The sequence below is a fragment of the Ovis canadensis genome, chromosome 5 (genome assembly GCF_042477335.2).
Source record: "Ovis canadensis isolate MfBH-ARS-UI-01 breed Bighorn chromosome 5, ARS-UI_OviCan_v2, whole genome shotgun sequence".
In the NCBI taxonomy this organism is placed as follows: domain Eukaryota; kingdom Metazoa; phylum Chordata; class Mammalia; order Artiodactyla; family Bovidae; genus Ovis; species Ovis canadensis.
The window spans coordinates 29922488-29948536 of NC_091249.1; the positions used below are offsets into that span (position 1 = coordinate 29922488).

The 26049-nt window shown below is 49.5% G+C and overlaps 1 protein-coding gene across 4 annotated transcripts; it reads left to right on the forward strand.

Moving 5' to 3' along the window:
- Nucleotides 1-1776: 1776 nt before the first annotated feature.
- On the forward strand, nt 1777-25832 carry NFILZ (NFIL3 like basic leucine zipper). 4 transcript variants are annotated; one of them, XM_069589360.1, is made up of 4 exons: nt 1777-1942; nt 20248-20345; nt 20674-21305; nt 23757-25832. In XM_069589360.1, the coding sequence occupies exons 3-4, from the start codon at nt 20689-20691 to the stop codon at nt 24103-24105; spliced, it is 966 nt and encodes a 321-aa protein (XP_069445461.1). In that variant the 5' UTR covers nt 1777-1942; nt 20248-20345; nt 20674-20688; the 3' UTR covers nt 24106-25832. The 4 variants fall into 4 exon arrangements, 3 of the variants coding, with proteins under 3 accessions (XP_069445461.1, XP_069445463.1, XP_069445462.1); XM_069589361.1 differs by having other exon boundaries at nt 1845-1938; XR_011256974.1 differs by lacking the exon at nt 20674-21305.
- The last annotated feature ends 217 nt before the right edge of the window (nt 25833-26049 follow it).

Here is a 26049-nt window from a genome sequence, read left to right on the forward strand (position 1 = left end):
CCTGGAGTGCAAAGCCAAGTGGATCTTAGGAAGCATTACTATCAACAAAGCTAGTGGAATTTCAGCTGAGCTTCCTCAAATCCTAAAAGATGCTGCTGCTAAAGTGCTACACTCAATATGCCAGCAAATTTGGGAAAATCAGCAGTGGCCACAGGACTGGAAAATGTCAGTTTTCATTCCAAGGCCGCTAGGCTTGCAATAAAGGTCTGTGAAGGAACCCATGAATGAGGGTGCAGTTTCACACTTCTCCCACCAGGCGTCGCTGTTTCCAAATCAAGGCTTGCTGAATTCCACCGCGGAATGATTCTGCCTTATCAGGCCAGGTTTTGGACTCCTACAGAGGGTGGAGAGGGGCTTCACCGGTAGCTCAGACAGTAAATAATCCGTCTGCAATTTAAGAGACCCGGGTTCGATCCCTGGGTAGGGAAGATGCCCTGGAGTAGGGCATGGCAACCCACTCCAGTATTCTTGCCTGGAGAATCCCAAGGATGGAGAAACCTGGCCGGCTACAGTCCTTGGGGTGTCAGAGTTGGGCGTGACTGAGCGACTAAGATACACACACGCAGAATGCAGAGGGAGCCTCAGATTGGTCGCCCCCTCCAGGTCCCCATCCTGCCTCTTCAGTCTGTTCGTTCCCCTCCAGAGGCCACGTACGAGATCTTTCCCACGAGCAATTCTGCCCACCTCCCTTCACCTTGCAGGACTCTCTGAATGTATAGTTGCTGATCCTTACCTCTGAGCCTTTGGTCAGCTATTTCCCCTTCCTGGAATGTTTTTTATTCTTGTTTATTGATGCTCACTCAGAAAACTCATACTGAAAAGATTTAGACCTATTTTCTTTTAAATAATTAATTAATTAATTAATTGGGGCTTCCTGGGTGGTTCAGATGGTAAAGAATCTGCCCACAATGCAGGAGACCCAGGTTCCATCCTTGAGTCAGGAAGATCCCCTGGAGAAAGGAATGGGAACCCATTCTAGTATTTTTGTCTGGAGAATTCCATAGAGAGAGGAGTCTGGTGGGCTACAGTCCATGGGGTCGCAAAGAGCTGGGCATGATTGAGCGACTAAGCACACAATTAATGAATTAGGTTACATCCAGTCCTAGTTGTGGCACCCGGGCCCAGTTGCTCTGTGGCACGTGGGATCTTAGTTCCCCGACCTCACTGGACTACCACCTGGGAAGGCCCCTCCCACTCCCTTAAAAAATTTTTTTTTTTTTTTAATGTGGACCATTTTCAATGCAGAACAATACTGCTTCCGTTGTTTATATTCTCTCTCTTTGGGGCTGTGAGTCATGTGGGATCTTAGCTCCCCAACCAGGCATTGAACCTGCATCTCCTTCATTTGAAGCAATGTGTTACCAACTGGACTGCCAATAAAGTCTCTAGACCCACTTTCTCCTGGTATTCCGTGCCTCACTTTCTTCTGATGGGAAGCCTGGATAGATAAATTACGTCCAAAGGGCGGAATCAGATCTGCAGGCACTGGGGAGCTATAGAAGGTGCTTGAGCACGAGAGTGTCCCCACGGGTAGATCAAGTGCCCCTTGATCTAACTTAGAAGAGTCTTCAGGGGCTGAAAGTGAGAGGCCATAACTTTGCTTAGCGCTATACTCTCCCCAACCTTGGTGCCCAGTGGCTAGATCAGCGGGTGCCCCTTCCCCATGTGCCCTTCTGGTGGGGCTGTTGCTCCCTGGTGATACCCCTGCCCCCAACCCCAGCCTGAGCCAGCCCACAGCACCTGCTCTCTGGGCAAACACCAGGTGTGTGGGGGAGCACAGCCCTGCAGGGAAAGCCACGAACTACAGGCGGGGGCCGAGTGTCGCCTCTACGGAAGCCCTGGTTGACTCCTCCGCGGAGGAGTCTGAGGCCCCACGAGGCCGATGTGGCTCACAGGGGACTCGCCGCGGATGCTGCGACCCGGAGGTGATCCTCGCAGGCAGGTAGCGGCCCAGCCAGGCTGGTGAACGTCCCGGGACCGGGTTGGTGGTGGGGGCCGGGGGTGGGGGCTCGGGAACCCACCCCGGGACCACCTCCCCCTGGCATCTCAGCCTCTCTCTCGACAAGGTCCTTTCTTGCTGAGATTTCTCCCTCTGACAGCTTTCCTACCTGAAGCCGGCACTTCATGTGTCTCTCTCCCCGTCTTAGCACGCTTTCTCTTTCTGGGTCTCTGGATCTGAGGGTCTGTGGCTCTTCGCGTTTCTCTCTGAGTGACCCTGCCCTGCTTGTCTCTCTCTCTGCCTCTGTCCCTTCTGTCCCATCCAATCCCCACGCTCCAGCGGTGGGGGTGGGGAAGAACAGGCTTCCCCCCATCCTAGGGTCCCCTTCCTCTCCCTTCTTAGTTTCTGCTTCCTCTGTCCATGTTGCCCATGAAGGGGAGCAAAGGTGGAGGGTGCTGTCCTGGTGAAGGGGCCAGGACGGCTGCCTGGTGCAGGTGGCGCCGGGACCAGGCCCCTTGGAGCTGGGTGTGGGAGCATCAGGCTTCAGGGGGCCACTTTGCAGCCATCTTTCCCCAAAGCCCACCTTTCTCCTTGCTTCTTGCCGCTTCTCCCATCACAGGGCTCCTGACCTACTGTTGTGTGTCTCTGCTCCTTCAATGGGTGTTGCCGACCCCCCCAAAACCCAGTCTCTGTCCCCCACATGGTGCAACTGCTGATGGCTGACGTCTGGCTAGCTGTAGCCTGGTCAGCTCTAATGGGATGAAAAAACACAGGCTCGGTGCATATCCATACAGGACCCAAGAACGTGGGTCCTGAAGGGAGGCTGCAGCCCCCTGGGGATGGGGGTGGGTGGCCGGGAGACTGGGTGGGGGGTTGAGGTCTCAGAAGAGGCTGCTTCAGGGACCAGGGAGGGTCTGCTGTTGGGTGGTCTTGTAAGGGGTCTAGCTGTAGGGGAGGGTCAGGTCTGTTTCTGGGACCTGGTGGCGAAGCGGCTCCAGCTTCAGTGCAGACCTGTGGGTATTTGTGCTCAGGGTTGGTGTGCTGTGGGGTCTGACTAGGTAATAACCGTGGGGAGCCAGTTATTGTAAGGATTTGAGGGTCTCTGGGCTCTGGCCTGTTGGCGATGAGGTTCAGGCGGCCGTGGAGGATGGATACGGGCAGCTTGCAGATATGGGTGGCTGTTTGCTGGGGTCTGCGGAGTGTGGGTGTGTGGAGTGTGGTTGGTGGCCATCAGCTCTCTGACTTGCCCTGTCTCTCCTTCCGTCTCTGCTTCCTCTGTCCATCTCTTTCTCCTCCTCTTTCTGTGTCCTGCCGCAGTCCACACTGATGCACACACTTGATGATGCGGCTACCATCTGGCCACAGTGGGCGCCTGGGGGCTAATGGTGGGCACGGAGTGCGGAGTCACGTGTTCATCCGGAGCAAATGGGCTGGAGGTTTGTGGCTCAGAGACCTTCTCCCGCCCCGGGGCAAGCTTCGTCCCATAAACTTCATCCATCTTCAGAACTCTTTTCGCCGTATGAAAGGTCTCCTCCCCCAGTCCGTCTCCAGCCTACTTTCCGTCTCGATGAATCTGACTCTTTCGGCACCTCCTGTAAATGGAATCAGATCATCTGTCCTTCTGTGTCTGTCTTCTTTCACTGAGCATCATGCCTCAAGCTTTGTCCACGTTTTGCGAGTGTCCGAATCTTCTTCCCTTTGCAAGGCCGAATAGTATTCCATTGCATGTATGGACCCCATCTCACGCTTTCATCCATCTATCAGCAGACACTTGGGTAGTTCCCGCCTTTCAGATATTGTGAATAATGGTGCTATGGGCATGGTGCACAACTATCTCTTCCAGACTCTGCTTTCAGTTCTCTTTGATAGATACCTGGAGGTGGAATTGCTAGATCATATGGTAATTCTACGTTTAATTTTTTGAGGAACTGCAAGACTGTTTTCCACAATGGCTGCACCCGTTTGCATTCCCACCAACAAGGTACAAGGGTTCCAGCTTCTCCACACCCTAGCCAACTTATTATTTTCTGTCTTTCGATAGAAGTCTAATGGGTATGAAGTGGTATCTCATTGTGGTTTCTCCTGTTTGAAATTTTATGGGTGTATAGTTGATTTCCAAAGTTGTGTTAGTTTCAGACTTCATTGTGGTTTTACTGTGCATTTGCCTAACAATGATTGATGCTGAGCATCTTTTCCTGTGCTTATTGACCATTCATGTATCTTCTTGGGAGAAATGTCTTTTCAAGCTCTTTGTTCATTTTTTAAATCGAGTGTGGTTGGATCATAGCTCTCTCTATATTCTGGATATTAATCCTTCATCAGATATATGATTTGCACATGTTTTTTTCCCATTTGTGAGTTGCCTTTTTACTCTGTGGATAGTGTCTTTTGATATACAAAAGCTGGATGCATGTGCGTGCTGTTGTGTGCTCACGCTAAGCCACTTTAGTTGTGTCTGACTCTGTGCGATGCTAGGGACTGCAGCCTGCCAGGCTCCTCTGTCCATGGGATTCTCCAGGCAAGAATACTGGAGTGGGTTGCCATTTCCTCCTCTAGGGGATCTTCCCGACCCAGGGATCGAACCTCTGTCTTTTATGTCTAACCTGCCTTAGCAGGTAGGTTCTTTATCACTAGCTCCACTGTTATGTGCTCAGTTGTAGCCAACTGTTTGCGACCCCCATGGACTGTAGCCTGCAAGGCTTCTCTGTTCATGGAATTTTTCAGGCAAGAACACTGGAGTGGGTTGCCACTTCCTCCTCCAGGGGATCTTCCTGACCCAGGGATTGAACCTGTGTCTCTTGCATCGGCAGGTAGATTCTTTATCACTTGAGCCACCTGGGAAGTTGGGGCCAGGTGAGCTCTAGCTTGGGGACCTAGGCTTCCCAGGTGGCGCTAGTGGAAAAGAACTCATTGGAGAAGGAAATGGCAACCCACTCCAGTGTTCTTGCCTGGAGAACCCCAGGGACGGGGGAGCCTGGTGGGCTGCCGTCTATGGGGTCGCACAGAGTCGGACACGACTGAAGTGACTTAGCAGCAGCAGCAGCTAATGCAGAAGACAGTCAGAACCATGGGTTTGATCCCTGGGTTGGGAAGATCCCCTGGAGGAGGGAGCAGCAACCCACTCCAGTATCTTGCTCAGAGAATCCCATGGACAGAGGAGCCTGGTGGGCTACAGTCCATAGGGTCGCAGAGTCGGATACAACTGAAGCGACTTGGCATAGCACAGGGTTCCAACCAGACCAGTGCCACTTCTGACCCAATTAAATGGCCCCTGGGACCAGACCTGGTCTTTTTTAAAAATTAATTAATTAACTTTTGGTTGCCTTGGGCCCTCGTTGCTGTGTGTGGGCTTTCTCCAGTTGTGGCGAGCAAGGGCTGCTTTTCACTGTGGCGTGCAGACTTCTCATTGTGGTGGCTTCTCTCGTTGTAGAGCACGGGCTCCAGATGCCTGGGCTTCAGTAGTTGTGGCTTCTAATGCATGTGGGATCTTCTCACACCAGGAATTGAACATGTGTCCCCTGAGTTGGCAGGTGGATTCTCAACCACTGGACCACCAGAGAAGTCCCAGACCTACCTGGTCTTAATAAATCAGGCTTGGATGTGGGCACCTCCCTTAAAGCAGGGTTTCTCCACACACACTGCTGACACTGGTGCTGGAGAGTCTTCTGTCCTGCGTATCACAGTACATTCAGCATCTCCGGCTTCTACCGTTAGATGCCAGAGACACCCTCCCCTTGTGATGACAACCACAAATGTCTCCAGACATTGACAAACATCCCCTGGGTTTAGAACCACTGTCCTAAAGCAGGAGTGGGAGGCAAGAGGATGCTGTGGGGTTGGGGGTGGGGCAGGCTCTGCAGAAGAGAAGTCAGGAGTCCTGGTACCGCCTCAGGTGATCAAGCCTTGGTCTCCTCACCTGTAGAATGGGAGCCTGGGAGAGATGCCAGGATTCAGGACATGCACTCATTCATTCGCCAGGTTTTTTATCAAGCGCCTGCTACGTGCCTGGCCCAGGGGTGGGAAAACACTGGGGAGAAGAAACCCAGGCCCTGGTCTCGAAGGAGAAAGAGAGATGTGAGTCAATGAATTATACAAGTGAACGTAATGAATGCTAAGGGGCAGAAACACCTTGTTTTAGTAGGTGCAGAGCAGAGGCGCATGAACTCTCCTGGGAGGTCAGCAAGGGCTTCTCAGAGAGGCTGCGATCCTAGGATGAGAACAGGGCAACCAGGGGAACCGAGGAGGAGTGGTCCGGGCAGAAGGGCCGCATGTGCAAAGACCCTGTGGTGAGTTGGAGAGGTCAGAAGGCCAGTGTGGTGGGAGCTTAGAGGGGACCAGCTCCATCTGGACTGCGCAGGGTCCCCTGGGTGGGGCGTGGGAGCTTTGGTCTTGATCCGTTGAGGGTTTTTCACTGGAAAGTGGCATAATCTGATTTGTGTGGTGAAAGAGATTGCTCCAACAGATAGTGACTGTAAAGTGCTTAGCACAGGCAGGGTTGGGCACCCAAATAGGGCCCCCGTTGATGCCAGTGAGGGTTTGGGGAACCCAGAGAAGTCACAGGGTCCAGTCACTGCTTGTGTCAAGGTCCCTAGGGACAGCTCCAGCCTGTCCCGGGCAACCACAGAGTATCCAGCTCTGGGTGGGGGCTGGGAAAGTGGGGTGTCTCTGCTTTGAGGGCAGCTGCAGAGATGGCGAAGGAGCGGTGCCTCTGGCCTGGAGGGCAGGTCTCCCGGGGCTGGAAGCTGCTACTCTCATTAAGCTCCCAGGCTTGGCTCAGCAGGGAGACCGAGGCCCTGGGGCTCCACAGACACTGAATCCTGAGCCAGGAGCTGGGTAACAGCCTCAAGGTGTCTTGAGACCTCCCATGCCCCACCTCCAGCTGTATGTTAGGCTGCAGAGAGTGGACTCCAGGGTCCAGATCACCCATGACCTGCTGTGTGACTCTGGGCAAGACTCTGTACCTCTCTGAGCCTCTGTGGAAAAAAAGGGAGAACCTGACTTCCAGGGAAGCTATGAGAATGAAACACGATTGTTCACGTTGGTTCATTCGCTCAATAAATAGCTATATGAATCGTTATTTGGCACGTGCTGCACGCCAGGTGCTGTTGTGGGGACAGAGAAGGGTGCCCAGGGGCTGGCATTCTAGAAACCGAGAGACACTAAGCAAATAAGTCAGTAATGAAAAAGTAAGGGAGATACTTCCTAGGTGATCCAGCGGCTGAGACCCCATGCTTCCAAGGCAAGATGCAGGGGGCACAGGTTTGATCCCTGGTTGGGGAACTAAGATCCCACATGCTGCATGGCAGGCCAAAAAAAAAAAAAAAAAGTAATAATAAGGGAGTGATAAAAGACCTTGATGCTGGGAAAGATTGAAGGCAGTAGAAGGGGATGACAGAGGATGAGATGGTTGGAAGGCATCACCGACTCAGTGGACATGAGTCTGAGCAAGCTCTGGGAGATGGAGGACAGGGAAGCCTGGTGTGCTGCAGTCCATGGGGTCGCAAAGAGGTGCACACAACTGAGGGAGTGAACAACAACAAAAAGTTCATCCAACAAATGCAAAGCAAGAGGGAAGATGAATGGGGGTGTGCGGGGCAGTTTAGCCTGGGGGGGAGGTCAGGGCAGATCTTGCTGAGGAACGGAGACCTATTAGGAGGTGAGGGAGGGGCCATGTGTGTATCTGGAGGAACAGCATTTCAGGCAGAGGGAACAGCCTGTGCAAAGGCCCTGAGGCAGAACCGGGCCTGGTGTGTTGGGGGAACAAGTGAGGAGGCCTGTGCGGCTAGAGCAGGGTGAGCCAGGGGAGCCAGAGCTACTAGGCTCAGTGTAGGTGTGTGTAGGCCCTGGTGGGCCTGGATGGGGTCTGGCCACCTGCAGAGTCATTTGCAGACTTGGCTGCCTGGAAGAGAGACTTGAGTCTCCTCCTGGCAGGAGACTTGAGTGGGACCAGGGGCTGGCTGGGTCCTGGCGTTGGCTGGACATGGTGTGAGTGGTGACTGAGGCCAGGTGCCCTCAGCCCCTCCCAGTGACACCACCTCCGGGCTGGGGAGGGCGCCTCGAGCTTCTGCCCAGCAGCCAGACCCCAGCCTGCCAGGCACTGAGAAGCTGGGGTTCCCCTTGTTCTGGTTTGGGCTAGAGAGATGGGGAGGCAGAGCCTGAGGGAATTGTCTGGCCAGGGGCGGAAGGCTTTAGGTACCGCAGATGGATTTTTTTCCATGTGACTTGCAGGAGGTGAATTTCCATTGGGCTGTGACTCACAGGCAGCCAACATGCCCTTGGATCAGACCGCCCCTCCCCGTGGGCCCTGGGTGCCTCCCTGAAGCTCTTGGCATTGACAAGCAACACCCACTACCTTTTGGGACTAAGTGTGTACCTGGGTTACTTACCAACCCAGGCACCAACCTTGTACCCGTTTGACAGGTGAAAAGACAGGCTTGGCGAAGACCAGGAATTTGTGTCAAGTCAGGATATGTGCCTTGCCACCTCAAGGATCGAACCCATGGCCTGGCTCCTGACACCCCTCCCCCATTCCCCCCCCCCCGCCCCCCGCCCCGCTTTCCTGTCAGTTCCTGGCTCCGGGGACTCCAGCTGGGCTTGTGGGCTGGGCACAGAGGTACCAACGGCTTCCGGCCACTCCCTGCGCCCCGGGAGGGCAGAGGGGAGGGCTGGCCGCAGACCAGAGTGCCTTGCATTTTTCGCCTTGAAATCTGAGTTCCCGCACAGGGTTCTCGGTTTTAGAGGTAGGTTTCGCTGGAGCTTCTGTGAAGTAGGGTTCTTTCAGAGCGAGACTGCGCAGCCCGCTATTCGGCGCATCGAACCCTGTGAGGATGTAGCCTCTTGCGACTCTTCGGTGGAATGGGTTGGGTTGAGCTAGGGCCGTGGGAACAGCCCCTGTGAGTCCTCTCTCTTCCCTGGGTCACCTTCTGAGTCAGAGGAGAGTCACATGAACAGATTGGGGAGGAAGGCACCCCCGGGCCCTGAATCTGGGCAGGGAAAGGTGGAGACGTCAGAGAGAGGGACTGAGAGAAGCAGCTTCTGACCCCCTCAATTGGGTAGCTCTTGTGACAGGCAGCTCATTATCACTCGAGATAGCCTCTGCTGGAATTTTTAGAAAAATTTCTCCCTCTCTGTGGTCCTTTCTCTGCCTTCTGGGACTACACAGAGCACACCCCTTCTTCAAATATTTCACTCCTCCTGCATTTACTGAACCTCTGTTCTGGAGATTGGATTTTCCCTGGTGGCTCAGTGGTAAAGAATCCGCCTGCCAATGCCGGAGTTACAGGTTCAATCCCTGGGTAGGGAAGCTCCCTGGAGAAAGAAATGGCAACCCACTCCAGTATTCTTGCCTGGGAAATCCCATGAACAGAGGAGCCTGGTGGGCTACAGTCCATAGGTTCACAAAAGAGTCAGACACAACTTGGCAACTGAAGGACGACAAATTCTGGAGATCGGTGGACATGGGGAGGCAGACTCAAGAGTGATCCCTGTGGAGGTGATGGTGAAAGCCCCGGGTACAGGGAGCCAGAAGATGCTCCTGGTCTAGATAAGAGGGATCAGTCTGGTGGGCTTCCTGTATGAGGCAACATCTAGGCTCAGTTCTGAAGGATGAATAAGATTTGGCCAGGGAATTGGTGAGGGAAGAGAAAGAATGTTTCAGGCAGAAGGAACAGCATGTAGAGATGAGAGAACATCTTTTCAGTAAATGAAAGAGGTTCTAACTGGCTGGAATGGTGTATTTGAGGAGGGATATTGGGGCTACTGAGGGCAAAATATGGAGATGCTTGAAGCAGTGATCCAGGTGGGAAGAAAGGGGCACTTTTACTCCTCAGACAGGGTTTAAGCCTAACTGTGTTTCATATTGCCCAATTATTTTGCCAGGAAGCAATTGACACCTCCACCTTCTAGATATAGAAGTGCCCATCTCACCGCATCCTTGCTAGCATTGGGTTTTATCGTTTTTTAACATCTTTGCCAATTTCAGCTGGAAAAAAACAGTATCTCATTGTGTAAATGAAAGAAAAATGAGTATTCCTGTTATAAAGGATGGGGGCAAACCATTTTTCTAGAGGTGCGTCACCCACATGAATGCCACCTCTTGCCGTCAAGTGTTAAGAAGTCTTACACCCACTGGAGAGTCTGTGGTCATTTGTAGCTGCCCACTTAGCACAAAACAAGGGGAAAGCTTGTGGGCTCCTTTTGGCCACATGGGTGGGGAGTTTATGGGCTTACTCTCTCTTCTTTGATTCATCTTTTTTTCCCCTCATCTTTAAAATTTTCCTTTCAGACTTTTTTCTCTCTCCTGTCTTGGTGGTTGAGACCCCAAATGACTGTAGTTTGTTCTTACCTGGGATGTCTTTGGGCTCAAGAAAGGAGTTTGCTCAGCTCCAGGAAGGTGTTCTGTGTGAGACCATCTGGACAGGCCAGGTGTCTTGTACACACAACTTACTATTTAATTCTCAAAACATCTGCATGTGATAGGGTCCCTTGAACCCATTTTTATTGTTGTTGTTCAGTTGCTAAGTCCTGTTCAACTCTTTGAGACCCCAAGGACTGCAGGATACCAGCCTTCCCTGTCCTACACCGTCTCCCAGAGTTTCCTCAAATTCATGTCCATTGAGTCGATGATGCCATCCAACCATCTCATCCTCTATCGCCCTCTTCTCCTGTGCTCAATTTTCCCCAGCATCAGGGTCTTTTCCAATGAGTCAGCTCGTCGCATCAGGTAGCCAAAGTACTGGAGCTTCAGCTTCAACATCAGTCCTTCCAATGAATGTTCAGAGTTGATTTCCTTTAGGATTGACTGGTTTGATCTCCTTGCAGTCCACGGGACTCTCAAGAGTCTTCTTCATCACCACAATTTGAAAAAAATCAATGCTTTGATGATCAGCCTTCTTTATGGTCCAACTTGCACATCTGTACATGACTACTGGAAAAATCATAGCTTTGACTAGATGGATCTTTGTTGGCGAAGTGAACCCATTTTATGGATGAGGAATCAGAGGCTCAGAGACCAGCATCCCATGGCCAATACTGACTATTCCTCTTCTGACATTAAGATTCTGTTTAATTAAATTCTAATTTGGGAGGAGAGGGCTATGCTTTGCTCCGGTACCCCTCGTTCCCACCCTGCCTAGTCAGAGAATGGAAGCCCTGCTTCTCATCAGGAAGGAACTTTGAAGTTCAGCTCAGCAGCAACCTTATAATACAGGGAAAGGAAAGAAAAACAGACGAGAGAGGGGGAGCCAAAGAACACTCTTGGAGAGTCATAGATGGCCTCAGGGCTCAGGTTCTGAGCTAGAATTCAGTTCTGGGCTTTTCAAAGCTGAGCTCTGAGTACTAGTTACATTTTGGCCACTTAAATTCCATCTGAAAAAAAAAAAAATTCCATCTGACCTTGGTAAGTCTGTTCCCAAATCTGGATCTTGGTTTCTGCTTCTACTAGGCAACTCATGTCTTGAGTTTTTTTTTTTTTTTTTTCTTAGTAACTATATTTTTCATAGCTGAGCAATTCATTCTTTTAAAAAATCTACTTCCTTTTGTTTTATAACCTCCTGTTCTGGTCTTATGGTTAGTATTCCCTCCTTTATCTTTTTGAATCACTTTATCTATTCATGTAAAACTCTTTGAAGATTGCACTGATTATCTCTATTTCTGCAGATGTAAATTCTTCCAGTTGGGGAGTTTGTGGCAACTTCATGAAGTGGTTGTGAATTCCTCATATCTTCAGGATCTCTTCCCCCGTCCTCTGAGCCTTCTGAGAATGTGGGTCTTTGACATCATAAATTAGGGGCCCTACATTTCTGTGGGTGGGGGCACCCTTGTCACTGAGCATCTCTGCTTTGATTTCTGGTTCACGTTGGCGCTTCTCTGTCCAAGTGTTTGGAGGAGGAACAAGGGAGGTCTCTGCGGGCACTTGGTCTGCCATCTTGAATGGAAGTCCAATGTCATCATCTATAAACTGATACCATTGTGCTGGATGGACTGTAAATTTATCCATTCCATATATAATAGTTTGCGTCTGCTAATCCCAAACTCTCAATCCTTCCTTCCCCCACCTCCTCCTCCTTGGCAACCACAGAGTCTGTCCTCTAGGTCGGTGAGTCTGTTTCCATTTTGTGTGGGTGTTTTCAACACAGATAACCATTAGGGTCTGGCTGCAGAAGCTTAGTGGGAGAGAATTCTAACCCTACCACCACCATCAAATAAAAAATAGCCCTGTGGCTCATTGTGTACTGTTCTGTACTGGCTTTTCACATATATGATCTCATTCTTTATAGAACCAATGAAGTAGGTACCACTATTACCTTCATTTTAAATGAGGCATTGGAAGCTCAGAGGGGTGACAGAACTTGCCCCCACATGCTCAGCTGGGAGGGAAAATCTGAACCCAGGCAGAACTGGCTGGAGCTCTTTACTCTGTCCATCCGTGCATCATTCTGACAGCCTGGATGTTCATCTCAGCCCTGCCCACTGCCAGCTGTTCAGTACCTGGACCCCTTTTTCTTCTGTGGACACCGACCTCTATTATTCAGAGGTGCTAACCAAACTCAAAACTCTGTCCTCAGTGGAAGAAGTAGGGGAAAAGCCAGGAGGATTCAGCTGATCTGTTAAAGTGTGGGCTCTAGTGTCTGTTAACTGACTCAGGTAAGTCACTGGGTCTCTCAGCGGTTTTTCATCTGTCAAATGGGGATAATAACTGAGCGTTTCTCTTTGAGTGCTGGTGAGTGCAGAGTAAGACATTGCATATGCCTGGCATGCATAGGCCAGCAGGTGCTCAGTGAATATTACCACTTTCCTTAGAGACTGGAATAGGAATAGAGGAATGTGAATGTCAATTCATCAAATCCTTAGGGGCCAGAGAGAGAAGTTTCTCGATCACTCACACAGAGAACACATTCTAATGGGAAAAAAGTCTAGTGAACGTGGATTTTGCTCTGCACCAGGAAGACCTCCCCCTCCTCCTCATTCTCCCCTTCCTCCTTCCCCTCCGCTTCTTCCTCTTTCTTCTGCCCCTTCTCCTTCTTTATCTTCTTTTTTTTTTTAAACAAAATTTATAGAAGTATAATTGATTTACCATGTTGTGTTTAATTTATGGTGCTGGTTTACTCGCTCAGTCATGTCCAACTCTTGCGAACCCATGCACTATAGCCTGCCAGGCTCTTTTGTCCATGGGATTCTCCAGGCAAGAATACTGGAGTGTGTTGCCATTTCCTTCTCCAGTGTTTGATTTATGCTCTACAGCAAAATGACTCAGTTATACACATATATTTTTTTCATATTCTTTTCCATTATGATTTTTTGTACAGGCTATTGAATATAGTTCCCTGTGGTATACAGTGAAAAGTGAAAGTGATAGTCACTCAGTCATGTCTGACTCTATGCAACCCCCATGGACTATAGCACACCAGGCTTTTCTGTCCATGGAATTCTCCAGGCAAGAATACTGGAGTGGATTGCCTTGCCTTCCTCCAGGGGACCTTCCTGACTCAGGAATTAAACCCAGGTTTCCTGCATTGCAGGCAGACTCTTTACCATCTGAGCCACCAGGCAAGCACAGTAGGATCTTTAAAAATTTTTTAAAAAATTTTATCTATTTTTATTTTTGGCTGTGCTGAGTCTTTGTTGCTGCATGGGCTTTTATCTAGCTGAGGCAAGCAGGAGCTACTTTCTGCTGCTGCTGCTGCTGCTAAGCCGCTTCAGTCGTGTCCAACTCTGTGCAACCCCAGAGATGGCAGCCTACCAGGCTCCCCCATCCCTGGGATTCTCCAGGCAAGAACACTGGAGTGGGTTGCAAATTTCCTTCTCCAATGCATGAAAGTGAAAAGTGAAAGTGAAGTCACTCAGTCGTGTCCAACTCTTAGTGACCCCATGGACTGCAGCCTACTGGGCTCCTCTGTCCATGGGATTTTCCAGGCAAGAGTACTGGAGTGGGGTGCCCTCGCCTTCTCCAGGGGCTACTCTAGTTCTGGCATAAAGGCTTCCCATTCGCCGTGGCTTATCTCGTTGCAGCGCACAGGCTGCATGGCGCACGGGCTCAGTAGCTGCGGCTCCCAGAGTCTGGAGCACAGGCTCAGTAGTTGTGGAGCATGGGTGCTTTGCAGCACGTGGCATCTTCCCGTACCTGGGATTGAACCCATGTTTACCACTGAACCACCAGGGAAGCCCCCAGAGCAGGATCTGTTTATCCATCCCATATATAATAATTTGCAACTGGTAATCCCAAATTCTCAATCCTTCCCTCCCCCACCCCCTCTGCCTTGGCAACCACAAGTCTGCTCTCTGTGTCTGTGAGTCTGTTTCCATTTTGTAGAGAAGTTCATTTGGGTCCTGTCTTAGATTCCACATAGAAGTGACACCATATGGTATTTGTCAGAAAGACCTTCTTGACTATGAGAAGTCACCCAGCCTCGCAGCGGCTGGCTTTAGTGAATGAGTTTCCCGTCACTTGGGGGAACTGAGAAGAGCCTTGACTGCCACCAGTCAGAGTCAGTGGAGGGTGGTGGGGCTGGGGTGGAGTTGTGCTGGGCCATCTCTGAGGGAGATTTTCCGGTTTCCTCTTCCCCTCACTGGCCGATTCATGGGAAGTGTCCCCTGACTTGCCCGCCCCCACCAGCGCCTCCTCCACGACCACAGGAAGGCCCAGCCCAGAGCTCGCTGTGTATTCTCTAAATAAACTCAGGCAGCTGAGCTATCTACTGCCCCATCTCCCTCTGGGTTCCTGTGGAGGTGTCGGGGTGGTGGTTAGGGGGGCCTCTGGCCAAGCCACAGAGAGGAGGGGACTCAGGCAGGGAGCCACACAGTAAGGCTGAACCCTGTCGGCCTCGTGGGCTTAGCGTGAGAGCCTCCGGTTCCTCCTCTAACTGACCACCAGCCCATGCACTGCCTCCTTCCCTGGGCATCCACTGGCCTTGACTTGGGCTTAGATGACCCTTAGGCTGTCCCCCTCTCTTTCCAGCCCAGCTGGCCCCCATCCTCTCTCCCAGAGCCAGAATAGTGCTCTCCGGACGCTGGTCCCAGGGAGACACCTGTCATCTCCTGGCTTTGTGAGGGCAGGGAGACTGTTCAGTTTTCCTCTGCCGGCCCAGTAACCACCTTAGAACCTGGCACAGTGTTGTATGAGTGTATGAATAAATATATATCCCAAGGTGTTTTGTGAAGTTAATATTTCATGGCCAAATACATTTGAGAACTTCCAAGTCAAACACAAGTTAAACCTTTTTGCAGGACTCATCAGAGCCTTTGATGATTCCCATGTGTTTGTGATTTTCATATAAGAACAAGGAATGCAATATTTTTCAAATATATTTGTATCTCTTGTTTTTGGCAGAACACTGTTGCCACTGGGATTCTTTTTTTAAAAAATAATTTTACTTATTTTTGGCTGTGCTGGACCTTGGTTGCTGCCCAGGGTTTGCTCTAGTTGTGGTGAGTGGAGTCTACTGTCTAGTTGCTGTGCTTGGTCTTCTCATTTCAGTGGCTTCTCTTATTGCTGAGTACAGGCTCTAGGACGAGTGGGCTTAGTAGCTACATCTCAGCTCCCAGACTCTATAGCACAGGCTCAATAATTGTGGTGCTTGGGCTCAGTTGCTCTGGGACATGTGGGATCTTCTCGGACCAGGGATTGAACCCGTTGTCTCCTGCATTGGCAGGCTGATTCTTTACCACTGAGCCATCAGGGAGGCCGGGCCACTGGGATTCTTGAGAATAAACTTTTGCAAAATGTGGGTCTAGGATTATGGTCAGGATTCCTAGGAGTGTTGTTATTTGACTGTTTATGCCTCCATGCTTTTTCAAACACGGCCAAGGGCACAGAATAAAAGACTAACTTCAAACAATAACATTAGAGGAGAAAAACTGCATTCCCAACTCGAGAAAGCCACTAGAGTTCATCTCAAAACCCAGTGATGAATTTCCTGGTGGCCAAAGCAAGGAGGCTGATGAAGTGGGTTTCACAGTTTTAGACTGGTGGTTCAGCAGGAGGGCCAAACATTCTTTATGTGTGAACAATATTCTGTTTTTATTCATTTATGTGTCTATTCACTCATTCAACAAATGTTTATTTACCCACTACTATCTATGAGCCCAATGTCAGGCACAGGAATACAATGGTAGACCAAAAAAAAAAAAGAGAGAAAAAGGCACATGCTGTCCTCATGGAGGTTATTCAGTGGTTTTTTGGAACAAAATTGTCAGTCCTCAATGTCCAGTTTTCCCTTGAGCCCATCCTGAGTCAGAACTCTCATACCTTGCTCTGGTTTTCCTCTCATCCTGTTTTGCATCAGAGTCACAGAAGGTGATGACATCCTAGGTGCAGGGAACCCAGGGGTTCAGTAGAGACCAGATCTTTGTATCAGAATGTTCAGGAAAACCGACACGGGAGAATGGGCTATGGTAAAAGAGGTGGTTCCCCATCCGTGGGGCGTCCCGGGACATCTTTTCTGAGCCCCACTCTAGGGGTTGGGAATCCAATGACTCTGCTTCTTCTGTCTGCTCCTTGTGCCCAGTCCCGTAGCTGTGTCTGACACTCCATGAACTGTGGCCCGCCAGGCTCCTCAGTCCATGGGAGTCTCCAGGCAAGAATACTGGAGAGGGTTGCCATTTCCTCCTCCAGGGGATCTTCCTGGCCCAGGACTTGAACTCGTGTCTCCTGCACTGCAGGTGGATTCTTTACTGCTGAGCTACCAGGGAAGTCCCCATCTGCTCCTCTTCTTTAATATTTTTTTGCATTTGATTGCATCTGGTCTCTATGGTGACATGCAGGGCCTTTGTTGAGTCATGTGGGATCTCCAGTTGTGGCACCTGGGCTCCAGAGCATGTGGCCTCAGTAGTTGCTCCAGGGGATGTGGGGATCTTAGTTCCCTGACCGAGGATCCCACCCACATCCCCTGCATTGCAAGGTAGATTCTAAACCACTGGACTACTAGGGAAGTCCCCTGCTCCTATTCTTAACATCCTGATTCTTCAACACTAGTCATGTGGGAAGTTCTTATCAATTGCTTTCTTATTAGTTGGATGGATGGGTGGACTCATGGAGGTATATAGGGATGAATGAATGGATTTGTGGAAGGATGACTGGCACATAGGAAGGATGTGTTAGATGGATGCGAGAATGGAGGAACAGAAGGCGGGTGAGTGGGACCAGTAGATGAATATATGGATGGAAAGACGCCTAGCCCTTAGTAAAGGCACCAAATTATTATTATTACAATATTCTTAGTGTGGTAAAATACACATATCATAAATTTATCACCTTAACCATTTTTAGCACACAGTTCAGTGGTATTAAATATGTTATTAAATATGTGCAGCCGTCACCACCATCTATCTTCATAGCTTCTCATCTTCTAAAACTGAAATTAAATATCAGTTAAACACTAACTCACGTCTTTCCCTCAGCCCCAGCAAGGACCACATTTTATCAATACTTTCTGTCTTTGTGGCTTTGACTACTCAGGGCTTCCCTGGTGGCTCAGATGGTAAAGAATCTGCCTGCTGTGAGAGAGACCTAAGTTCAGTCCCTAGGTTGGGAAGATCCCCTGGAGGAGGGCATGGAGCCCCACAGCAGTGTTCTTGCTTGGAGAATCCCATGGACAGAGGAGCCTGATGGGCTACCGTTCTTGACTACCTTAAGTCCCTCCAATAAGTAGAATCATATGAAAGGAGAATTTATTTTTCAGTCACTGGGTTATTTCAGTGAGCATGCCTTTAAATTGCATCCACATTGAAGCATGTGCCAGAATTTTCTTCCTTTTTTTACACAAATTATTTTTATTGTAGTATAGTTGATTTGCAATGTGTCCATTTCAGGTGTACAACTAAGTACGTTGGTTACACATATGTGTGTGTGCGAAGTCACTGGAGTTGTGTCCTACTCTTTGTGACCTTATGGACTGTAGCCCTCCAGGCTCCTCTGTCTATGGGATTCTCCAGGCAAGAATACTGGAGTGGGTTGCCAACCCACTCCTAGGGATGGATAATATATCTCTTATGTCTCCTGTGTTAACAGGCATGTTCTTTACTACTGGCATCACCTGGGAAGCCTTATACACTGGATATATACCCAAAAGAATTGAAAGCAGGGTCTCCTTTTAAGAATTTCCTTCCTTTTAAGGGCTGGACAATATTCTGCTGTATGGATGGACTGCCTAGCCATTCATCTGTTGATGGACACTTGGATTACTTCTCCCGTTTGGCTATTATGAATGACGCTGCTATGAACATGGGTGTACAAATGTTTCTTTGAAACCCTGCTTTCAATTCTTTTAGGTATATATCCAGTGGGCTTCCCAGGTGGTGCTAGTGGTAAAGAACCCACCTGCCAATGTAGGAGATGTAAGAGACGAGGGTGGTTCGATACCTGGGGTTGGGAAGATCCTCTGGAGAAGGGTATGGTAACCCACTTCAGTATTCTTGCCTGGAGAATCCCATGGACTGAGGAGCCTGGTGGGCTACAGTCCATGGGGTCGCAAGGAGTCAGACACGACTGAAGTGATTTAGCAGGTATAGCCAGAAGTGCGGAGAAGGCAATGGCACCCCACTCCAGTACTCTTGCCTGGAAAATCCCATGGACGGAGGAGCCTGGTAGGCTGCAGTCCATGGGGTCTCGAAGAGTCAGACACGACTAAGCGACTTCACTTTCACTTTTCACTTTCATGCATTGGAGAAGGAAATTTGCAACCCACTCCAGTGTTCTTGCCTGGAGAGTCCCAGGGACGGGGGAGCCTGGTGGGCTGCCATCTCTGGGGTTGCACAGAGTCGGACACGACTGAAGCGACTTAGCAGCAGCAGCAGCAGCCAGAAGTGGAATTGCTGGATCATGTGGTAATTCTGTTTTTAATTTTTTTTTTTTGAGGAACCATCATACTGTTTTCCACAATGGCTACACCATTTTGCATTCCCAGAAGCAGTTCATAAAAGTTCCTGTTTCTCCACATCCTGGCCAACCCTTGCTACTTTCTGCTGTTTTGATAGTAGTCATCTGAGGAGGTGTGAGGTGGTATCTCATTGTGGTTTTGATTTTCATTTCCCTAATGATTATTGATACTGAGTGTCTTTTCATGTGCTTTTTGACCATTTACATAGCTTTTTTGGAGAAATGTATACTCAAGTCCTTTGTTCATTTTTGAATTGAGTTGTTTGATGTTTGTTGTTGTTGAGTTTTAGGAGTTTCCTATATATTCTGGATACAATTACCTGTGTAACCTGCAAATTATATCAGCTTTATGATTTGCAAATATTTTCTCCTATTCTGTGGGTTGCCTTTTTATTCTGTGGATAGTGTCCTTTGTTGTGCAAAATTTAAACATTTTCGTGAGGTCCAATTTGTCTAATTTTTATTTTTCCTGTAGTCACAATATTATTTTAAAGATAAAGCTAACAGTGAATGAACTGACAGATGGATGAGCGAGTGGGCAGGGAATAGACAGAGGACTGTACGGTCAAATGGGGGATGGATGGGTGTCCTTCACCATGTCCTGGAGTTTGCTCAAATTCATATCCATGGAGATGGAATTCATGTCCATGGAGTCAGTGATGCTATCCAACCGTCTCATCCTCTACCACCTCCTTCTTCTTTTGCCTTCAATCTGTCCTAGCATTAGGGTCTTTGCTCTTCTCATCAGGTGGCCAAAGTATTGGAGCTCCAGGCTCAGAATATTCAGGACTGATTTCCTTCAGGATTGACTGGTTTGATCTCCCTGCAGTCCAAGAGACTCTCATCTTCTCCAGCACCACAATTCGAAAGCATCCATTCTTTGGCACTCAGTCTTCTTTATGGTCCAACTCTCACATCTGAACATGACCACTGGGAAAACCATAGCTCTGACTATACAGACTTTTGCTGGCAAAGTGATTTCTCTGCTTTTTAACATGCTGTGAAGTTTTGTCATAGCTTTCCTTACAAGGAGCAAGCATTTTTAAATTTCGTAACTGCAGTCACCATCCACAGTGATTTTGGAGCCCAAGAAAATAAAATCTGTCACTGTTTCCACTTCCCCCCCTTCTATTTGCCATGAAGTGATGGGACCGGGATGGATGGATAAATAGATGGTGGTTGGTAGATGAAGGGATGAATGGATGGAATGGGAGTTGGCTAGGTAGGTCGGTGAAGGGTGTATGACTGAGTGAGTGGGCGAATAGAAGACCTTATGAATATATATATAAGTAGGGTGGATGGGCAGGTGGAAACCTCTGGCTGCAGATGGAGATCTTGGTGTACAACCTTGGCACTTTTCAGGTGAGTAGTGGCTTATCTTCTGACCCCACCTTGGCTCAGTTTAACTCCACCGACACATATTCTCTTTTTCTAGGTTTGGCTTTCCTCCGGTGTCTCTCTGGGTCTCCAAGAATCCTACCCTGGAGCTCAGATTGAACTGAGCCCTTGGCTTGTGTGCTGACCTCCTTAGTGGTAAGAACTCCTGGGAAAGAGCCTCTGTCTTCCTGAGGATATGGTACCCAACCTACTCTCCCTGACTCCAGTGGCTTCCTTTTAAGCCAGAAATCCATCCTCTCTCTGGTAGCCTTACTCACTTCTCCCTCAGACATCAAACCAGACCATCAGCTCCTCACTCTTTCTGCTACACTCCTTTCTGCCCCCACCCAGCTCTCTAGCTCAGTTTCCACTCTTTCCTGGGCCCCTCTCCTGGGGATGGTGGAGATACAGGATAAATTAGAGGGAGGAGTCATTCAGGGCAGTTTCCTGCTTCCAGTCCAAGAATTCGTCTTTCCTCCCCCAGGGCTCCCAGGCGACCATGGATGTGGGTCTCTTGGTCCTCCCGGATGTATCCCAGGGTCACCGCAAAGCTCTGCCGGGAGCGCGGGTCCGAGGTCCGGCCGTGCGCCGGCAGCGGGAGTTTATGCCGGAAGAGAAGAAGGACACGGTTTACTGGGAGAAGCGCAGGAAGAACAACGAGGCGGCCAAGAGATCCCGCGAGAAGCGCCGCCTCAATGACGCGGCCCTGGAGGGCCGGCTGGCCGCCCTGCTCGAGGAGAACGCTTTGCTCAGGGCTGAGCTGCGGGCGCTCAAGCATCGCTTTGGCCTCCTGCCCGCCACGGGGGGAACCCGGACCCTGCCTACTCTGCTATGGGATTCCCCCTGGCCTGGAGACTCCAGTCCCAGGGCTGATCAGACCCTGACTCTACCTGGCTCCCACGGTTGCCTCTTGAGACCGTGTTCCTTGGACGCTGGGGTTCCAGGATGCTGGCGCTGCCTAGTGGCTCACAGGTGGACTAGCCTGGCCACTCCCCCCAGGGCCCTCCAGGACCCTGCCTCAAAAAGAGTGGACATGGCCTTGCAGGCCGCCCTGCCTGCTGCCTTCTTCAGCTGTCACCTCCTGGATAGGCATGGGGGCCCCAGACCAGAGCTCAGGTCCTGCTGGGGGCTGTGGTCACCCATACCCACTGCGTGCCGGGCCTCAGGGTCCTCCGACATGTTGCTGACACCCGGTGTGGATCCCATGGGGTTGCCTCCCAGAGTTGCTTGCCCGGTCCCTGAGAACCATCCCCGGGAGGATCTGGCTCAGGCCTCCCTGCCCCACAAATTGCGAATCAAGTCCCAGGCTTCCAGCAGAGTACCTTGCGGCTGGGAGGGTGGCAGGAGCCCCATCTGAAAGCTTCCCCTGGGCAAGGACAGGCCTGCAAGGCTGTAGTGGGGACTGATCATGGGTTTGTCTGGGAGTATGAGTGGCTTGGCTTTGACCCAGCTCCAAAAACGGGGCAAGGCTGGGGGTAGAATCCACTTTTTAGTGGCCAGACCAGATTTTTAAGAGGAGAGTCTGTGGGATCTTGGGTCATACCGTGGTTCCTATTCTGCCTGAAATATGTTTTTGGTAGTCACTCTTTCTTCCTCTTTCCATTTATCCATCCATCCATCCATCCATCCATCCATCCATCTATCTATCCTGTCTGCCCTCCCATCCATTCATCCATTCACTGATCCTTGCATGTGTCCATCTGTCCACTCATCCATCCATCCATCTATGCATTTGTCCATCATCCATCCACCCACCCATCCATCCTCCCTTTCATTCATGCATCAACCTATCCATATACCCACCCACCCATTCATCTCTCCACCCATCTATGCATTTGTCCATCTGTCTATCCATCCATCTTTCCTTCCTTCCATCCTTCTATCTGTCTATTCATTCATCTAAACACTCAGCCATCTAATCGCATCAACTCACCCACCCATTCTCCCTTTCTCCCTCCCTTCCTTCCATCTATCCATCCTTAGATCTATTGATCCATCCACCCAACCACTTTACTCTGAATCTACACACCTATCCATTCATCCATTCATCTAGCTACCTTTATGTCTATCCATTCATCAATTCTTTTATACATTAATCCCTCCTTCATGTGCTCAGTTGATCATTCATTCATTCTCTCACTCACTTATTTACAATTCATAGTGCCCAGCTTAGTAACAAGCATGAGAACACCTTCCTGGCTTTGGGGTTCCTATTCTAGGGGGATGGTGGGGACTAGGAACAGACATACTGAGGGCCATACTGAAGGAGGAGGTAAAATTTTAGGATGTCTGACCCCTCACTTCTTGCAGGGCTGGGTGTGTGTACTTACCACCTGGTGTGGAGGTCAGACTTACTCAGTTCAGGTGGCTTCCTCTGTGCGCTGAGTCACAGCCCGAGCCTCCAGAACAGACCCTCAGTATCTAAGGGTGTGTATGTTAGTCTTCTCTCTCTCTTTGGCTACTTGTACTCTAGAAGACCTCTCAGCCCCAGAACACATCCTGGGCTTGGAGACTTACATATCCCAAGAAGATCCTGAGGAAGCAGGAAGGAGGGCTGCCTGGAGGTGGCAGCTCTAGCCTGTTCCCTTCTTAGCCAGAGCCCACTGTTGGAAAGGGGTAGACTGGGGGTGCAGAGAAGTTGGCTCTCAACACAAAGATGCCACTTAGTTGTGGCTGATCATGCACAGAGGCCTTAAATGCAGGCTTGGCCCTAGAAATGTTAAGAAATGCTAACAAGCAGACAGAAGAAGGAAGTTGGGCCATAGCATACCACCTCTGGGAGATGTGGGTAGCTTGGTGCTTCCTCTTGGTGAGTCCACTCACCTGGTGTGTCTGAAGTGTCTGAGCCCAGCTCATTCACACCCCATGTACTCAGGGGAATGGGGGTTGGTGGCCCTTGGATCATTCAAGTCCTTTTTAACCTTCCAGCTCCAGTTTTAAAAGCCCAGAGAAGGATCTGCCTAAAACAGTTCATAGAATTTCAACATCAGGAGGGGCTCTGAGAATCTAGTGATGAGTGGTTATCTAGTCTCTACCTGAATTCCTCTAGGGACAGAGAACTCACTCCCTTCAAAGCCCCATTACCATTCCTTCTCTAGAGCCAGAACCCACTGCTTGCAAACTTCTACCTCTGATCCTATTCTTACCACAGGGACCACTCAGACCCCTTCCTCCACCCCTCCCTCTACTTGGAGGTGGCCTGTGGAGCCTCTGGTTCCTCTTCTCCAAAGTAAGAGACCACCACACCTACCTCAGATGGTTTGAGAAGATTAAATCTCATTTACTACTGTGTAGCACTTCGTACACAAGTGTTCGACAGATGTTAACTCCTCTCTCTTCTTTTCCTTTCTAGAAAGCACTCACGCTCCCAACCCCAGTGTAGTGCTGTCTTCAGGGGAAATGTCCTCTCATTCTTCAAAATTGTTTCCCTTCACCCTGACCTGGCTCTTTACTATTTTTTTGTCAATGTCATTTATATATGATGGCTCTTGGGACTGAATATGAATTGTTTCTTCATTCATCAAATACATATATATTTTTCAATGAATTTTTTTTGATCTCCTGCAGCCATGAAATTAAAAGATGCTTACTCCTTGGAAGAAAAGTTATGACAAACCTAGATGGTATATTCAAGAGCAGAGACATTACTTTGCCGACTAAGGTCCGCCTAGTCAAGGCTATGGTTTTTCCTGTGGTCATGTATGGATGTGAGAGTTGGACTGTGAAGAAGGCTGAGCGCCAAAGAACTGATGCATTTGAACTGTGGTGTTGGAGAAGACTCTTGAGAGTCCCTTGGACTGCAAGGAGATCCAACCAGTCCATTCTGAAGGAGATCAACCCAGGGATTTCTTTGGAAGGAATGATGCTAAAGCTGAAGCTCCAGTACTTTGGGCACCTCATGCGAAGAGTTGACTGATTGGAAAAGACTCTGTTGCTGGGAGGGATTGGGGACAGGAGGAGAAGGGGACAACAGAGGATGAGATGGCTGGATGGCATCATGGACTCGATGGACATGAGTCTGAGTAGTTGGTGATGGACAGGGAGGCCTGGTGTGCTGCGATTCATGGGGTCGCAAAGAGTCGGACACGACTGAGGGACTGAACTGAATTGAACTGAACTGTGTGTCAAACAGGAACTGGATGAGGGAAGAAGTATTCCACACTGAAGTGTTTGCAAGTGGAAACTTGCACAAATGTCTAAACTGTTCACCCAAGACATGTCGATTACTCATTTGATGGGCTCTGGGGCTATAGGTGTGGCCTCTGCCGTCTGACAGCTGCAGCCTTCCATGCGGCTGCCTGGGAGTTGCTGCTGTAAGAACTATCCAGTGCCATGTTCTACTCTGGGGCATCCACGGGCCCCTTGGGTCATGTCTGCAACAACATGATTGAATTGGGGACCAGATTTTAGGACATTGTGCAACCACATGTTATGTTTCCTCTTCCACCCATCCTTGTAGGCTGGGGAGATTTCTTTGGCTATCAATGCATGAGATTCCCTTCCTGCTTCGGGTGTGCCTGGCTCATATTGAATGTGCAACAGATGTTGAATGAAAGTTTCTGCCCACCTGATTGGTGACTGCTGGGGGCAGAGATAAAATGAGTTGAAAATGTTGCTGAGGCCACGTTTCTCAGCTTTGTCTGCAAGGGTTCACAGACACATCTTGGCGGAACCCTGTGCTCCCTGGATCTTTGACACTCAAGTCATGATCCATGAGCTAGGATCATTAGGATCCCTGGGAGCTTGCTAGAAATGCAGAGTCCCAGGCTCCTCCCTGAACTGCTGAGTCAGAAGCTGTGTTTTAACAAGATTCCCAGGAGATCCGTATGCACATTGAAGTTTGAGAAGCAGTGACCCAAAGCAGAGGTTGGCAAACTCTTCCTGTACAGAGCAGCCACAGAGTGAATATTTTTGACTTTGTGGAATGGTCACTGTTGCATCTACTCCATCTTTTCACTGTAGCACGAAAGCAGCCATAGACAGTATGTAAATAAGTGGACAATGCTGTGTTCCAGTAAAACTTTATTTCCCTAAACAGGTGTAGCCAGAATTGGCCCAAGGGCCATAGTTTACTGTTGGTATATACCCAGGAGAGAAATTGCAGACCTGCATGGTGTTTGTCTTCAACCTTGACACTGTCAAAGTGTTCCACTGAGTGGTATTACCAATTCACACTCTTTTACATGCAGGGGATGTCCGTGTTGTGCTGACATATCATGATTTTTATGAACTGTTTGGTTTTTGGCAATCTGGTGAGTGTAAAATGAATTTAACCTGCATTCATCTGCTGAACATCTTTGCCAAAGTCTGTTGGCCACTTGGGTTTCCTCTTCTATGGCTTGCCTTTTCTGCTGGGATATTTACATTTTTCTTGTTGATTTCTCAGAGCTCTTTATATATTCCAGATATACATCCTCTGTCACATAAGAACATCACAGCATTCTTGCCTGACTCGTCTTTTCATCTTTTTTTCTGGCAGATTTTGTTGAAGACAAGTTCTAAAATCAGATGTTGCCAAAAGTATCCTTCTTTTATATTGCAGTTGTACATTTCTGTCTTGTTTAAGAATTCTTCCATGCCTCAAGGTCATGAAGATAGTCTCCTAAATGTTCCCATAAATGTTTACAAGTTTTGCTTAACCCATCTCTTTGTGTGTGTGTGTGTGTCATTTTGTGGTGGGTTGTGGTTTAGTCCCTAAGTCATGTCCGACTCTTGCAACCTCATGGACTGTAGCCTGCCAGGCTCCTCTAGCTATGGGATTTCCCAGGCAAGAATACTGGAGTGGCTTGCCATCCCCTTCTCCAGGACATCTTGCCGACCCAGGGATCCAACCCGAGGTCTCCTGCCTTTCAGGCAGATT